Source organism: Chaetodon auriga, chromosome 6, assembly GCF_051107435.1.
Source record: "Chaetodon auriga isolate fChaAug3 chromosome 6, fChaAug3.hap1, whole genome shotgun sequence".
Classification (NCBI taxonomy): domain Eukaryota; kingdom Metazoa; phylum Chordata; class Actinopteri; order Chaetodontiformes; family Chaetodontidae; genus Chaetodon; species Chaetodon auriga.
Genome location: NC_135079.1, coordinates 17,622,168 through 17,638,356, shown reverse-complemented (window position 1 = coordinate 17,638,356; position 16,189 = coordinate 17,622,168). Strand labels below are relative to the sequence as shown.

The 16,189-nt window shown below is 45.4% G+C and overlaps 1 protein-coding gene across 1 annotated transcript in view; it reads right to left on the bottom strand.

The window, feature by feature from the left end:
• Nucleotides 1-15,770, bottom strand: part of ldlrad3 (low density lipoprotein receptor class A domain containing 3) — a 71,931-nt gene extending 56,161 nt beyond the window's left edge. Inside the window, exon 1 of the mRNA XM_076733837.1 lies at nucleotides 15,441-15,770. Within this exon, the coding sequence (XP_076589952.1) occupies nucleotides 15,441-15,495 (55 nt within the window). The 5' untranslated portion in view covers nucleotides 15,496-15,770. The remainder of the gene's footprint in view (nucleotides 1-15,440) is intronic.
• Nucleotides 15,771-16,189: the final 419 nt, after the last annotated feature.

The following is a 16,189-nucleotide window of genomic DNA, read 5'->3' as shown; positions in this document are numbered from 1 at the left end:
CTGTGTTAGCGACTTACTGTGTATCATTGGACAAGCGACACTACGCATGGGGGGTGCAATGCGTCGTACATGTTTGCATTTTGATAGATTTTGGAATTTCTGATGAGGATGAAGGAGTGGATGTACTTTTAATCTTTTCCTCTATTGAGCATGTTTTGAGAAAAACAGACAAACTATTATTCAATGCTGAGGATTTTACATGTATTTAAATTAGTGTACATGGGTCTTAACCAAGTAATAAATTGGTACCTTTAGTCATTTTTTAGTCCAAGCTCAAACTATGAAAAGCACAAAATGTGAAAAAAGAAACCCCAACTTGTAAAACGCCAACAGCAGAAAAGGGTTAACACTTGCATGGCCGAAATGAAAACCCCTTGTCGTGACCGCATCAAGGCAACCGGGCTGATTGCTGCCAGCTGACTTCACCACGCTGGCAAAAGGAATCCAAGGACATCCCAAAAACCACCCACTGTCACACTAAATCTAAAAAGTCTATGTCTCAGGAGGAGAGAGCGGCTCGTTCTCAGCAGGGTCGGCCACGGCGCTGGATAACACTCGCAGGTGGGGGCATCGGCCCAATCCCCCCGCGTGAATCTGGAGAGGAACAAACAATGGACCACAAGCTTGTCCTCTCCACAGCCTGAAGCAGGATTAGTCGCCATCCGCGCAGCAGATAACGAGGCAATTGTTTGGCTTCGGGACTTAGCGTTTGCTGTTTAATGGAATAAGGACAGAAAGTCGGAGTCAATTCCTCAAGGAAGGGAGGATGACAGAATACAAGCCGAGTCTTCTGATGTGCAAAACATGCTCTTCTATAGCATCTCACTATAGCTCGCAGTTTGTGTTGTGATCAAATTTTTATTTAGACGAAGCCAGAAGACAGGAAATGTTGCATGAACTTACAATATATGAGACCGAGGAGGCTCAACTTATATCATTTCTCCTTTTTATGTTACATAAATGGCACAAGTTTACAGTATGTTAACAGTACGAGAACAGAAAAGAGTTGCTTTGGCAACAGTCACATTGCTTTAATGGCCTTAAAAAAATCTGTCATTGGCACTTCACTCTTCCTCATGTAATGCCTGTCTGAAAACCAGGACAATATGGCATCATCCCAGCGCAATCATTATCTCACAGCGTTCATTATACACAACTTATTTTTGTTTTTCTCCATCGGATCTGCTCTCTTGGACTCACATCAAACACGGCGCTGCTTTAAGTCAACACGCCTCAGTGAAGGAGAGGTTTTAACCTCTTTTAGCTTATGGCATCATCACAGACATTGAGGGATAACTGTGATTCCAGAAAACAGCTTCTATTTCCTCAAGACCCCCTTGCGACTAATCCAAACACACACACACACACACACACACACACACACACACACACATACACACACACACTCTTGTGCATCACATGGGTTTTGCCTGAAAAGATGCGTGGGGCTGTCTGGGGCTGGCAGTGCCTGCCAAGTCTTCTGTTGTCTGGCCAGATATGCAAACAATATATGCTCAAGAACAATATGAATTTCACAGCGATACAGCGGCTGTGCTTTCTTCTTGCTTTAACTATCATCTCATTTCCACAGCTATGCAGTCAGTGCTCAGCTCTCTCCTTCCCAGATGAGACATCGACCTCTTGGCCTAGCAGCATTAAGTGCTTCCCAGCATTTGCGCAGTTCAGAAGAAAAAGCCTTTATAACGACATGAATAAAGTATAAAATGTCTGTGAACAGCGAGTTTATTTCTGGTTTCATTAAAAAAAACGAACCTTTCCTTCCACTAGCATGTGGCCACCCAGCGACGAGCAGGCATCTGAAAGGGAGGGGCGCAGACAGACCCTCTTAAAAGCCTCGGCCTTGTTAAAGAGGCTGCATTATTGATAGTGCATCTGTGGGCTGAAATAGTACCAGAGTGAGTGGAGTGAGACAGAGAGAGACAGAGAGGGTGAATGCCAGGTTGAAGAAGAGAAAAACTCTGATTTTGAACTATGTTTATGGATGTGCATATTTCACATGTGACTAATAAAGCAAAGAAAATGAGTTCCATCCATCAATATTATATCATTATGGGAGTATATGGAAGTATAACTTTGAATGTGTAATATCTGCGTACAGTCTACATCTGTACCGCTCTCAGGTGAAGGCTGCGGCTCGACAAATGGGAAAAAATGTGAGTGTTCCCTTCCTCTGAACGGAGCGGCAGCAAGCAGTGGCTGTATGGTTGATATGTTTGTAATGTACAACTAACAGCTGTCTGGTCGGGAAATCGCTCCCCTGCAGCTACAGTGTTTCTGTTCTCACATATGGACACATAAAGGTTAATGGAAACATAGATGCAGACTTTGCAAGCGAGCAAGCACGCGCGCAGCTCTGCGGCGACATGAGCACAACACTGATTGTTTCATTAGCCTCTGCCTTATTATTATGTATTCGTTTAGCAGCCTCTCCTTTATCAAATAAGCCTTGCAATGACTGCCTTCTACTGCCTTTGGATCGTTGGAACGGTGACTGGCCAAATGAGCCTGGCTCAGCTAAACAAGGCCCTATTAATCACGCGCTGGTGTCCCAATGATCTGGGATCACAGATCACACTGAGCCTGTAATCCCACAGCGTCAGTTTATTTTGGCTGTTTGTGAGCTCATCTGTGGTCAAATTAAAATGGAGATCAGAGCATCAATGCATAACAATGCACGCTGGATATTGGGGACATAAAACTAGGTGATGTTCACCGAGGAACAGAGGGAAAACAAAAGCGTGCGGGCGCGCTGGCAGTACGAGGCACTTTCAGAAAAGTTGTTTTGTTGCAGTTTTCTTTTAACCACTTGGCTTTAGCCTCAGTGAAGTAATTGTCCATCTAATCCTCTAAGAGATGACAGTAGCATTTTCAACAGCATCCCAGCCTATTAACATCACCTTGGGATTACCTTCACAGAGAGGAGGAGCTGATGGAGATGGGGAGGAGGGGGAAAGGATGAGGAGGAGAAGGGTGGCTAAAATGAGATTTTAGATGTTGGCACTGTGGGCAAGCTGCTCGCCGGTCCAATACAACAGAAACTTGTTCATCTTGTTCGGCACAGAGACACGCAAAAGAAAAAAAAACCCCCCAGACGTCGTACGAACAGAGAGGACACGTACACACAAAGCCAGCCAGACAAATATCTTCTTGAATTCCTCATCACTCCCGAGGAAGAAGCTCCTCCCATCAAGCAAACACATCTATCCCATTAATTCTGATTCCACACACCGGCCCATCACCGGCACAAAACTAAATGTCAACACTCCCCTGCGTCTCTTTCATCATGCAGTCGGCTGTCGCAGAGCACACCGGTAAACAGCACACACCCTTCATCCGCTGCTACGCCGCGAGACCCCTTGCTGAGCAATTTGGCATTTCCGCAGAGCCAGCCAGATAGTGAAAAATGATGCAGACAGTGGCACAGAGGGAAGCTGCCTGCGCTGACCTTATGTTACACCTGTGAGACTTGTGGTTCTCTGTGTCCTTCTAGTGCACTGAGCTCTGGACGTGACAGGAGGAGAGCATCTGCAAATAAAGGAATCCATCTTTATTTTTTTTTATAAAAACAGACATTGCTTACATAAGGTCAAGAAAATTTACAAAGCACTTAAGCTTTTCAGATGCTAAATGAGGCGCGCAACAACTCAAAAGTCATAGGTGTGAGGCTTGAGAGTACATTTCATTTCATAAAAACAAATGTTTAAGGGGTGGAAATTGAACTATTAATTCTCCTTAGCACACACGGGCTCATTATGCACCACGGAGAAGATGTACTGGTGCAGAGGGTATGATGAGAGGAGTGGGGGGGAGAGGAGGAAGAGAAATAGCACCCTTTTACTCAAAAAGCGCCTGGGGTGAGACAGAGATAAAATGATGGAAGGAGAGGGAGCGCTCGCCAAAAAAAGACTGCCTTTGTCTGGCTTCTTCTAGTCTGTGTATTAGCAAGTAATGAGCTCCTAATTGTGAAGCCAGGCCATGGAGTCACTGCAGGGGTTGAAAAGCAGAGGGAACGAACTATATCTGCCAAAATCACTGGGGCAAAGAGAGCGAAGGAGGAACAGAGAGGGAGAGCACAAGGTGAGAGGGAGAAGATATTAAGGCAGGGGAGACAGAGACGCTACATTAAGGAGAAAGGGCAAAGGGGGATGACGGGGGCATTACAGCGGGAGTGTTTATTACGACAGCATGCAGATGAGTTAAAAGAGTGCCAGTGGCCCTCGCCTGTGCTCTCTGTCTCTACGTCTGTCTCCTCTTTCTCTTTTTCTCTGCATAATATAATATCTACTCAAGCGAATGATAATGAGTGAAAATGGTAATAAGTCAAACGGAGGGCCTCAGCTTAAACGGTAGAGGCTGTGCGAATAGTTCCCACCGTGGCAGCTGATGTTGTAACTAAAGGTCATTCCAATAAGATTTCAGTCTCATGTGCTATCAGTAAAAGGCCAACTTAGACACAGAAGCAACATGACAGGAGAAGGCATGAACGGTGATGAGAAAGGTCACGAGAGCACGAGGTGACCGCTTTCTCCCCGGCTGGTAATTACAGTCAGGGCGGCGAGTTCACAGCACGGGGATGTCTCACTCCTTCGCACTCTCTGTTAAACTCTTCTCTTGTGGAAGGCGTGGGAGATGCTAATTTGTTTTACTGTGCGTTTCATGTGTTTGACTGCTGCTGTTCATCTCAGTCTCAGCCCGACACGATCACAGTGCCGATGCCCCCCATTGCGCCTCCTGGTTGCCACTTAATTCGTCTCTGGCGGGGAGCCCGCTGCACCCTGCTGCACCCTGCTGCACCCTGCTGCACCCTGCTTCATCTCCCCTCTCAGAGATCGGCTGCAGTGGTCACACCTGTGATTCTGTAACCGTCATTCACACACACAGGCCTGGATCTCTATGTTTTCATGGTAATGGCTAAAAAGTACTCTCAGCACTACGTTTGGAAAAAAAAAAAAAAGCTTGATACGCTCATGTTATGAAAAACAGCCTTGTCCTTCTCACTGCGTATCACATGCAGACTCATGTCACGCTCACAGCTGCAGCTCTTTGACACCTCTATAGCTTCCACCTGGGTCAATAGCGCCATCTACTCCTGACATTATTCCACTTGCTTTTGTTCCTAATGGCATGTGCTCTGCTTCAAATGCAATGAGCAGCGCTTTAGCTGACCAGGTGACTGGACGTGCATCAGTCTGCACCAGCGATTAGTGCCATCAACCTCATTTCTCTCGCAGCTGCACCAGCACCATTGGCGGTAATGAAAGGAGCGGTGGTGGAGGGGGTGAGGCGGCGGTGGCTGGTCTGACAGAGACACACTGCTCAAAGTGCTCTGCACGGCACCGGTAAAGACACCAAACCAAATGAAAACGAATGGCCCCCCTCTGAAAGCAGCTCCCACTCCTTTTGTTTTTTTCTTTTTTGTTATCCGGTGGTTTTATTTGCTTTCATGTGAGTTTGTGGTCAGTTAATTGGGTTTGGTTCGAGAGTGTCAGCGGTACTGATCTGAGCTAACCTGCAAAAGGGTCAGTTACAAGCAACACTGCACGGTACTGCGCAGTCTTAGGATGTATTGTGTGCTCACGCATGCATGCCTGGCCTTGGGTGAATGTGCCTTCCCATTGCAACGTGGACATACAAGTGTCTGCGCACACTCTCAGCGTGCATCAGCGTTTACGTGTCTGTGTTTACACATTCTGCGCCCATAGATTTATGAGTGTCTATGTGTGGGTGTGGGTGCAAGTGCAGTGAAGAATGTGTGACTGGCTGCAGAGGTCAGTCAAGGAGGAATCTATCATAATCCATCATAATCAGCTGCTGTGCTGTTCCTTCAGGACAGATGAGCTCCTGACCCATGGCGGACACGGTGGAGATGAGAATCACACGAGGGTGAAATGTGATGTTTACCAGCTTGACTACTTTCTGTATAAGACATTTTCAACTCCAGCAGGTCAAGGCATCTGCAAAAGCATGCGGTTATTGAGGGAGCCCGGCAATTCTTTCGTGCACATTTTCTTCCCAGTGAACGCACATTTAGCATTTTGGAAATGTCACCCGGGTAATTCAGCTGCATCAGAAAGATCGCCTGTCTGATGTTGGTTGGATGGAGTGATGGACAGGCCACTGTCTGAGCATTAAGGCTGGGCAAATGTGCATCGGCATTACAGCTGAGCAATTACAATATTAGCAAAAATACAATATGACAAAGTGCAACATCCAAATTCCAGGAGCTGTCATTCTTTGATAAAGGTAAAATGTGTTTCAACATACCATAAAAATGAAACACTGTGGTGATACGGAGATGTCTTAGCTTACAAATCATGTTGTCCAGGCATAAGGGAACATACTTGTTTGGAACAGAATCTAGCAAAAATCATCATCATCATTTTTGTATGTTTTTCTGTGAAAATGAAAAGCACTAAAGCTGTAACTCATATCTGTCAAAATAACTGCAACATAACTTTCTTTTTTGCGTATATGTGCAACAAATCTACTCATCCATCAAAAATACACATAAATACAAATACATATAAGGCACTCTGCTTTTGATCAGCAGCACACCGACAGAACATCAAAAGCCCTGAAAGTGTCATTACACAAGTCTCCAGAGAGCTCTAACTTCTGAAGTACACGAACATAAAGCTCCATCCAAGTCTCCGGAAATCCCACCAATCCTTCATTAAGTATCTGGAGTCATTAGGCACGGGATGGCCAGGCTGACATATCGTCCTGGGCATAAAAGAAATTAGTCAAATCTTAGGCCTGCAGCCTCTCATTAGAACAGGCTGCACAGAGACAGACTCAATTACCATCTCTGACACACTGGACCTGGGCAAAACTAATGGCTCTGGTCCAATAATGACCTGAACTCCCTGCCCCCTCCCCCGCTCCACAATGAATCCGCCCCCCGCTTTCATTTACCCTCCCATATCTCTGCTCTGCTCTCCCCAGATCAAAATATCAGAGGGTAAAAATGGGTTTCTGCTTTTCAATCCTGAAGAGCAAGACCCCCCCCCCTCGCCTCCACCGCCCCGCTTTCGTCTTTGGTATTCATTGAACAAGTGAAAAGAATTCATTTTGTGGCCTAGTGCTGGGGGCTGCTGCCAAGCCATGGTTGACAGGGAAGCAGCATTAAGGCAATTAACATGGGCTTTGCATTTGATTTTGGCTGGCGAGACTGCCTCTGTAAACAGCAGGCGGGATCAGGTGATTAGTTCCTGTGAAGATGAATGCCTCGCCTCCCCTGGTCCCTGTCCAAGAGAGGATTACCCTTTATACATACTGTGCATACACACCGCACCGTATACAAACACATACATTCACACGTATGCACTGACTCAAGTGCACGATCTTTACTAGAGAGGAGCGAGAGCGAGCACCTGAAGCGAGGGGCTGACAGCTCAGGGGGTTAAGCCGTGTTTGTGACATGACAAAGGTGGAGTCGTGTCTCCTCTGCTTCCAGCTTCCCCATCGCTTCAGAGACAGAGAAATTCTCCCTGCCTGCCTCGACCCTTTTCACCATCCATTTAACACACACACTAATTCTTTGGATTCGGCTCCGTTTAATGAGCAGGTTTTCAGGTATGTAATAATGGGAAATTCAATATCAATATCAAGGGGTCTTGACTCAAAGCTCTGAAATTAATTGTGACAAATAGGCAATTATTTCAAGTCAGCCGAATTGAGATTGATCTTATTTGTTCATTTATGCACTTGCCTGGAGGAGCAGCCTCAAGTACATAATGACTTTTAAGTCCCCAGACTGGAATTTCACCTGAGAGGTTGCTAAATCAAACGTGCGTCCCTGTGAGTGAGCGCGCAATAATTGGTGAAAGGCTTCCATTGGCACCGTCAACTAAATGTCAATCCGGTGCAGAGAGACGGGCAGGTCACGTCTCTCTCTCTTGTATTTTTCCCCATGGATACAGAGGGAGGTCGGAGCAAGTGAGGGTTTAGCTGCTATCTGCTCTCGCCGCCAGAGTAAGGTAAATGAAATAAGATGCATGCAAAGATCAAAAATGCGATCTTCACACTTAAAACCTGCTGAACAATCAGATTGTTGTCAATAAGACATAAGGTTGCACTGCGTTCATACGGGGCCAGAAAATTCAATGCGGTCTGCAAATGATTGAAATTTCGCAGTGTGTGACACCTCAGTTATAACCGCGAGTTCCGCTTCAGCGAACAGCCTGTTTCACGAGCCGGCATTACTTGCGTGTGAGTCTTGGTCTTAAGAGTTTACCCCTGACCTATTAATCAATCCTGAATCAGTGTGTTGTGCGATAGCAGAAAAAAAAGAGTTCCACTAAAGGTCTCTGTAATTGTAAAGATGAATCTAATCCGGCAGAAAAATACATTAGCGGTAACGCTGTGTTTCTAAAACGGGTTTCTACGATGCCACTGAGATAATTTGCATAGTTATCACACGGGGCATGGAATGCTTACGTAATCACACTTGGCACGCAAAAAGGGGGAATTGAGAGAAACAAATGTCTGTGTGATTGCAATCAAAAAACCGTGTCTAGTCAAAATAACCATTTTACTTCTGATTAGATGTTTGGAAAACCGCATCTAATTACAGCATCCAAAGCTGGCGGATGGAGTTGGACCACTCGGTGGAATGATGAAACTGCCAGAGCTGTATCAATTAAAGCAATTATGCATGAGGCTAAAGGTACAGCATGTCCACACACAGGTTTAGTGCAGCGGAATCGCAGGTATTTGGCTGCTACAAAGATAAAACGCTGGGCAGTAATGAAAGTAAAGTACACATTAATATTCTGTAAATGTCCAAAATAGCAGGAGTCCGTCTCCAAGGCCATCGTCATCTCAGCATCTTAAGGGACAAATCAAAGTCACATGAAGATCCAAACGCGTAAACCGCAGTCAGACCACGTGAATTTCCACACAGGTCGACAAACAAACAGAGGAGCAGCTGCCCTGATGTTATCTGTGTTTCTCCCGGGGGTTTTTGTTGACCTTTAAGGTAGTGTTTGTTTGGTTTGACAGAGGGATGCTGGAATTTCAGTCCAAAATAGCCTGTCAGTGTCCACACTGGCTGCCACGGTGGCAGTGAGACACCGTACAGCAAACGACTGCTGATCACGGGGGACAGCCGGGGAGCCAGCTGTCAGCCTGCCAGGGTCCGCTCCCCGTCTGACAGCAGGCAAAGCAACACAGGGGACACATGCAGCGGGTCGCTCTCCTCTCAGAGGGGGCACCGTGGATGAAGACAAAAGCGGGGAAACCAAGGTGACTGGCCGGGGCGAAAACGAGCCAATGCGGCGCGCAAGCTCTCAAACAAAATAATCCATAACTCTGAAGCTGTGTCCAAATGCTCCAAAAGTTCAGATCCTCCAAAGTCTGCAGACTGAATGCATTACGACAGATCAGCAACTTCAAGGTCAAACGTTTCTGAAGGCTCAAAACTTTGGACAAGGCTCAACAATAGACTGACAGCGATTAAGCCTGCTGCTGACAGCTCGGCCCCACTGAGATAAAACAGCTGTGGACTCTGCTTTAATTTAAAATATTCAACATCATTCCAACATCATCAGCTAGCAAGACTCTGATTACAGTCCACTGTGGGAGTCTTAAACGAGGACCTGCATTACGACCTTGGACAGGACTCCTCTGACTATTAAACACAACAACATAACGAGCAATTAAGTGTTAAATTACCTCGCTACTTTATAGGTCGAATACATTAAGCATATTTAGAGAACATATCCAAAAGGTTAACTGCCCTCATGATAAACAAATAACACCAAAAACACCTGTTTGGATCATTCCGCAGGTAAACAGGTTGATTGGTAACAGGTGATAGTATCATGATTGGGTATGAAAGGGGCATCCTGGAAAGGCTCAGTCGTTCACAAGCAAGGATGGAGCGAGGTTCAACACTTTGTGATACACATGATTGGATAAAGAATATTACTACATGGGCCCAGGAACACTTAGTTAAACTGTTCAAATGATTGGATTCTGTTTTTATTTACATTTCACATAATATCCCAATTTTTTTTGCAGTTGGAGTTCTACTCAACTTACATTAAATACACAACAAATGTCAGATGTGATTGATTACCGCACTGCCATTCTCCACCTCTTCAATGTCACAGTTCATTGAAATGAACTTTTCCTCCCTGCTCTGCCTGATCTTTTCCTTGGTGTTCCTCATGAGCAGTTCGCTGCCGTACAAAGGCAATGAATGGGATGCTGCAGCTCCACCCATCTCTCCGTGTTCAGGGTGTCCACGCCCTAAAGGATTTTTCTGAACTGTAAAACAATGGGATATCAGTTCAGGAGAGAGAGGGCTGTTTGAATCAATAAGAGGGACAAAGCAAAGAGGGCTGGAGAGTTCACCATTTTCCTAGCTTACAACAGTCCACTGTTGAACTTATGATAGGTAAATTGGCTGTCCTCTCACATACAGTATGTGTGAAATGTGTGTATGTGCACCTCTGTATGTGCTGCAGACTACAGCAGTGTTAAGAAAGGTCCGAAAACATTCACTATTAAGACTTCACTTTAAAACAAACTCAAGGTACCCTTTGGGTCCGGCACAGTAGACTGTTAAAATCAATGTCTAGCACAAAATGCCGTCATGGTCAACTCTGCAGAGAATAGCTATAGATAGTATACACAGCACTGGGTAAATGTACTGAGCAAACACTGTATGCGGTGAAAAGCATGCCGTATATCCATAAACTGAAAAAATGAAATAGCTAGCATTCTCAAAACAACTCTGTTCAGTAAATAGAAGATTCACCCAAGACTGAGGTGATCTTGACATCCAAGGACGTGCCGGATCAATATAAGCCAACCACCTGGGATTAACAGAGCTTCTACATCACTGCATGGCAAATTAGTTCAGATCAATCCAAAATCAATATGTAATGAGCTGTCCTCTAACTTTTTCCAGTACATTTTACTCCTCTCTGGTTCTCTCTGTCTCTCTGGATCCATATATCCCTGCCTTCATGAAACATTTAGCATCATGACTTATATATCAGAGATGCTCAAAGAGAATGGACACCGCACCAGCATTCCTCGCAGAGAAAAATACAATGTGATTTACACCTGATGGGCAAAGATACTCCAATGTACCAACACGCTTCACATGAAACATGCATTATGTATAGTTATATTTGACTGAAAAATGATGAAAGAGACTCCACACAACAAGCGCTTACAGTAGTTAAAGTTAAGTTGTTACCAAAGGCTGAAACGTGACTCCAGTCATGTGGCTTTGTGAACAGCTCTGGGAACTAAAGCCACACTGGCTGTCCTCACTCCATGGCGTTCTCTCTGAGACCATGACTGGAAGCATACCAACCATGTCAGCCTCTTTTTTCTCTTTCTCTCTTTCCTGTTCCAAAGACACGCAGAGATAAGCACAGACACATAGCGGTTTATTGGGCCAACTGGCATGCCTCTGAGAAGCCACAGTGCAGAAACACAAAGCACAATAAGCAGGAGACAATGTGATTCTGTGTCCCTGTTCAGTGGGAGAAATGACCCAAATAGTCTGCCTTTGGCTGCGGATGAAAATATCCGACCACCTGGCCTGTGTGTGTGGCCTGGTAAGGCGACAAAACTGAGCCATGTAACAGACAAGAGCGTGCGTGGAGTGGTCCATAGACGTTTCGCAGGTACTGTACAGGTGTGTTGCGTGAGCGAGTAAATAACAGCAACGTGTAAAGCATCAAGATTTCTTACAAAATTCCTCACTGAAGCCAGACATGGGCGTTCAGAGGTCGAGAAGCCTCCTTACTCAAGATGAATGGTAGACCGTATACACGCTGCAAGACTTAGTGCTCAAAGCAGATTTATTGCTCAGATCTGATTTTTTATTTGGCTGTTCGCATTAATCTTTTAAATGTGGCCATCGTCCTGAACTGACCCGTATGCGCAACAGACACTCTGGCCGGAAACATAGTCATGAGAGGATATGAATACGAATGTGCAAGTAATTATTTTGGCTTTAACACATGCTCAAACTTTCTTGTGTTTTATCAGTGCATCGGCCCCATCGTTACTTTAAATACACTGTTCACACGAACACTAAGCAACAGACAAGAACCCAGGTATTGTGTAATATCTGATATCAGCGCCTACAAAGTGAGGGATTGCAGGGAGCAAGCGGCTGAAATATATCAACTAGTTAAACAAAATTATGTCTACATAGTGTTTGATCACCACACAGCTGCATTATAGCATATTTGATCCAGGCTGCCCTGGATGCTAAGAGCAATGTGGTCCAACATTTCTTAAATAGCCATGTATATCACAAAGCTGATCCTTAACAGGCAATAATCGTCCTCGGGTGCAGGGGGAAATAACTTATGCACGGCTAATTCATCTTTCCAATGTTCTACCTCAATTTATTTCTATCAATATTCCCCCAGTGCATGGCCGAGCAGACCAGCCGAACTGCTTCAATATACTTTCAGGTTGCACAACACAACACTGTAAACTTGCCTTGATTGTAACTGCAGTGTAACATTCCATTGTCTGGGGATCGTGTGGCTAAATCTCGTATTACATAATAGCACTGATTTATCTCATCTAGCTTTCAGGGCGAGCGCAAGGCTGCAAGGGTAGGAGTCCGGTCCAGTGCAGTGTCTGTGAAGTCTGTTAGCAGCCTCTGAAAGGGAGTACAAGGTTACTGGATTTGATGTGTTGTTATCACTATGGGATGGATGCTGTACGAGAGAACTATGACTGCAAATCATCAACAAAGAGCACACTGATAGAAACTTATAAAGGATGGGAACATTTGGAGAGAGGAAACGGGCATTTTTCACATTGAGGTTGTGAAATTTGTGATTTGTACTGGATGTATATCAGATATTTTTGGCAAATTCTCAAAATATAGTACAGATGAATCTTGTCTTTGCCTTGAATTTGACTTGGCCAGGTGATCCTGTATGGCCTGGAAAGAATGTAAAACAGGAGCTAGAAAGTATCCTCATCTTGTAAATAAAGTATCGCAGCCAGATGCTGGTGTGAGGACTGAAATTGGCTGCTGTGTAAGGCTCACTTTATATTCCATTAAGAGGTTTCATCATCCAAACTGTGAACAGCAGTAATTTTGGACCCTGTTCTGGGAAGGCATTAAAATGAATGAATCTGTTCAGCATTTGCATGACAGCACGCAACACAGTGCTTACAGTACAAGCGATGTATGCACACTTCACCATGGAAACCATTCACAGTTTCTGAATCTTTGCACGGTGAAGCATGTGCAGGAAAACGACCTGTACTCACACATCATCTGTATGTTTGCAGGTCTGCAACTTCCATAGCTACGATCACGTGTAGTGAGTAAAATACTTCGATTCTCACGGTGGACATTTGGAAAAACCCTGAGCCTCGTGCATGAAAAACCTACCATGGAAGTTCTTCCTCCACTCATATTATATCTGCCTTATTATTCTTAGGACAGACACTGTGTGGGGTGGGAAGTCCTTCCAATGCAATACTCCACTGCCATATCTTAAAATGTCAATATTGTGATTATCATTTTAATAGGTACCGGCCAGCCAAGACCGAAATAGATTCTGAAATGTGTTAGACCTTTTATTAATGTCTGGGTTAAAGATCAAATTAAATGCAAAACATTGTGACAGAACACCCAATTTAGATCTAATATTATTGTTTCATTTGTAAGCCAGAGTTTTAACCAATAGCAACATCCTGTCAGAGGACAATACTGGCTGGTAATATCTATGCTCTATTCTTCTATTTTTACTAATATGCTGGCCCGGGCACCAACACAACACACACACACACACACACACACAAACACAGCCTTGCTGATGTTATTATGACCCTGGTCAGGCTATGAGCTAATGAAAGGCTGAAAGACAATTTGTTTATTCAAAGCTGACAACACATAAGCAATACTGAAGAAAACAAACTGCAGTAATATTCTGCCAGAAAATTTCTGACATCAATCATGTGTACGTGCTCCTTTGCTCCAATAGAGCAAACTAGGGTGGCTTTTGGCAGCCCACACTGAATCTCTGTTCTACCCCTAATATAATGTTATTCACACTTGAGCCTCGCTGTCATCGACAGAAACGCATTCACATGCACATGCACGATAACTAGGTGTGTATTTCCTGCGTTTGACAGTAAGAGTTAAATTCAAAAGTTGACACGAATTTCACAAGTTTTGTGCTTGTTTACACAGAGAACAGCCGTCTTTGGAGGCATATCCTAAAACCTGTGCAATTAAATACTGTGACATGTTGAATTATCACAGTAGGAAGAGCACAGGTGTGACTAACAACGTTAACAAGGCTTCTGTCTATTCAGGTGTCCCAGTCAGTCCTGTGACAGAGAGTCAGCATGTACAATTCCAGGACCCCAGAGCATTTAAATCAAACGCACCTGTAATACCAGTGAAACACATTTACATGTAGTAAATACAGGAGACATGACTGACAGTGAGCTCAAACCATGTTGGCAGAAATGCTTTGTTAACACTGCATAAAGGCACCTAACATGTTAGTTTAAAGGCTTCTTATCTCACCGATAAACAAACTGTTGGCATGCAGAGGGATAACGTATATTAATTACACGCCATGCATGTGTACACTGGGCATGCATACAGTAAATCAGCATCATCAGGTGGGATTACAACTGGGCTAAACTTGATGAACACATTTCACACATGCTGGGCCTGAAACAAATGTCCTCTCTCTGCTCCTTCTAAAGAAATGGTCCCTTGTCTTGTCATCGTGATCACACATGTGATTCACATCTATTCACTGCAAGCCATCACTGACATGGACAGTTCGTTTTTCAGCACACTGTAATAACCAGTGGATAGATGTCACTGATCGGAATACCAGTTCCAAACTGCAGCTGCATGAAAAGTGCCAACTGGCTGTCCTAAGTATAAACCCCGCGTCCAAGCGTCCTCCACCGGGGCCCCAGCTGCCATGGCGGGGCTGGAGAACAGATTGACTTGTCAACATCGTCCTGTCAACAACCTCCCGGCCATAACTTAACCCGGAGGAGCCTAGAAGCCCATGTCAGAGAGACACACAGCAGGCTGGATGGATGTGGCATGGAGCGAGTCTGCGGCAGTGAAGGGGACACGCAGCCAGCGCAATGCATTCGACATGCCCGAAAAACTGAAGACGCTGCCGCCCCGGCTGCAACAGCTCCCAATCTCCAGCCAGAAAAAAGAAAAAGTTCACGGAAATAAAAAGTCTGAAAGCTTCTCTAAAGTCTCGTCTGATAAGTTTCAACTCATCGAAGGGAGAAGAACAGCTCGAACAGTAAACTACAGCTGTCCCACACAGCGAACACTTCACTGATTTTTCGCCCCCCCCTCCTCCTCCTCTTCCTCGAACCCACCCGTACTCTGACAACAACATTAGTTTCCGTGTGTTTCCAAAAAAACTCACCTACAGTTCTTGAGCCTGACCCCGAACCAAGCAGAAGGTACCAGATCCACATCATACGGTCACCGTTGCCTCCCCCGGTCTGCCCTTGCTGTCCTGCCCCGCAGCGGGGCCAAAAACTCGGGGCAAAGACGAAAAACTTCTCCGCTGCAGCTCCTCCTGCTTCTTGAGCTCTTCAAGTCCCGACTTTTGTTTTTCTTCCGGCTGAACTTCGACTACGTTCGGCGTCAGAGAGGTGGGTTCGCTTTGGGAGTCCGGGTCGGGCAGAGCGGGCTGGAGCTGGAGGGGGCTTCGGGGTGGCGGCAGGCAGGCTGGGGAGACGGTGGCTCGTGTGTTGGTGCAGAGAGAGGCGGAGTCGGAGGCAGAGAGCCGGAGAGCAGAGGTCGGCCGGTGCGGGACAGCGGGTCCCTAAATGCGGGTGAGGGACAGTTAACGGTCCCCGCTACCTGCAGCAGGAGCGGAACCGTTACTGCGGTCACAGCGAAGCCAGCTCGCAGCTGTGCTCTCGCCTCAGTACACGAAGGCCTATTTGTTCAGCAGAGACGACACAACACTGGAAAGACATTTAGGGACAGTTAGCTTGGACAGAAGCTACACGAGGGGGCTCAAAGCTGCCTGTTTTTCCTCCAAATGGAAAAGACATGGCAGCTGGGCAAGGGACACTTCCACATTCCCATAATGAACTAATGAAAGTTTGCATGTGGCTGTTATTTCAAGAGTTAAAACACTGCAAAAAAAGAAGAGATAACAGC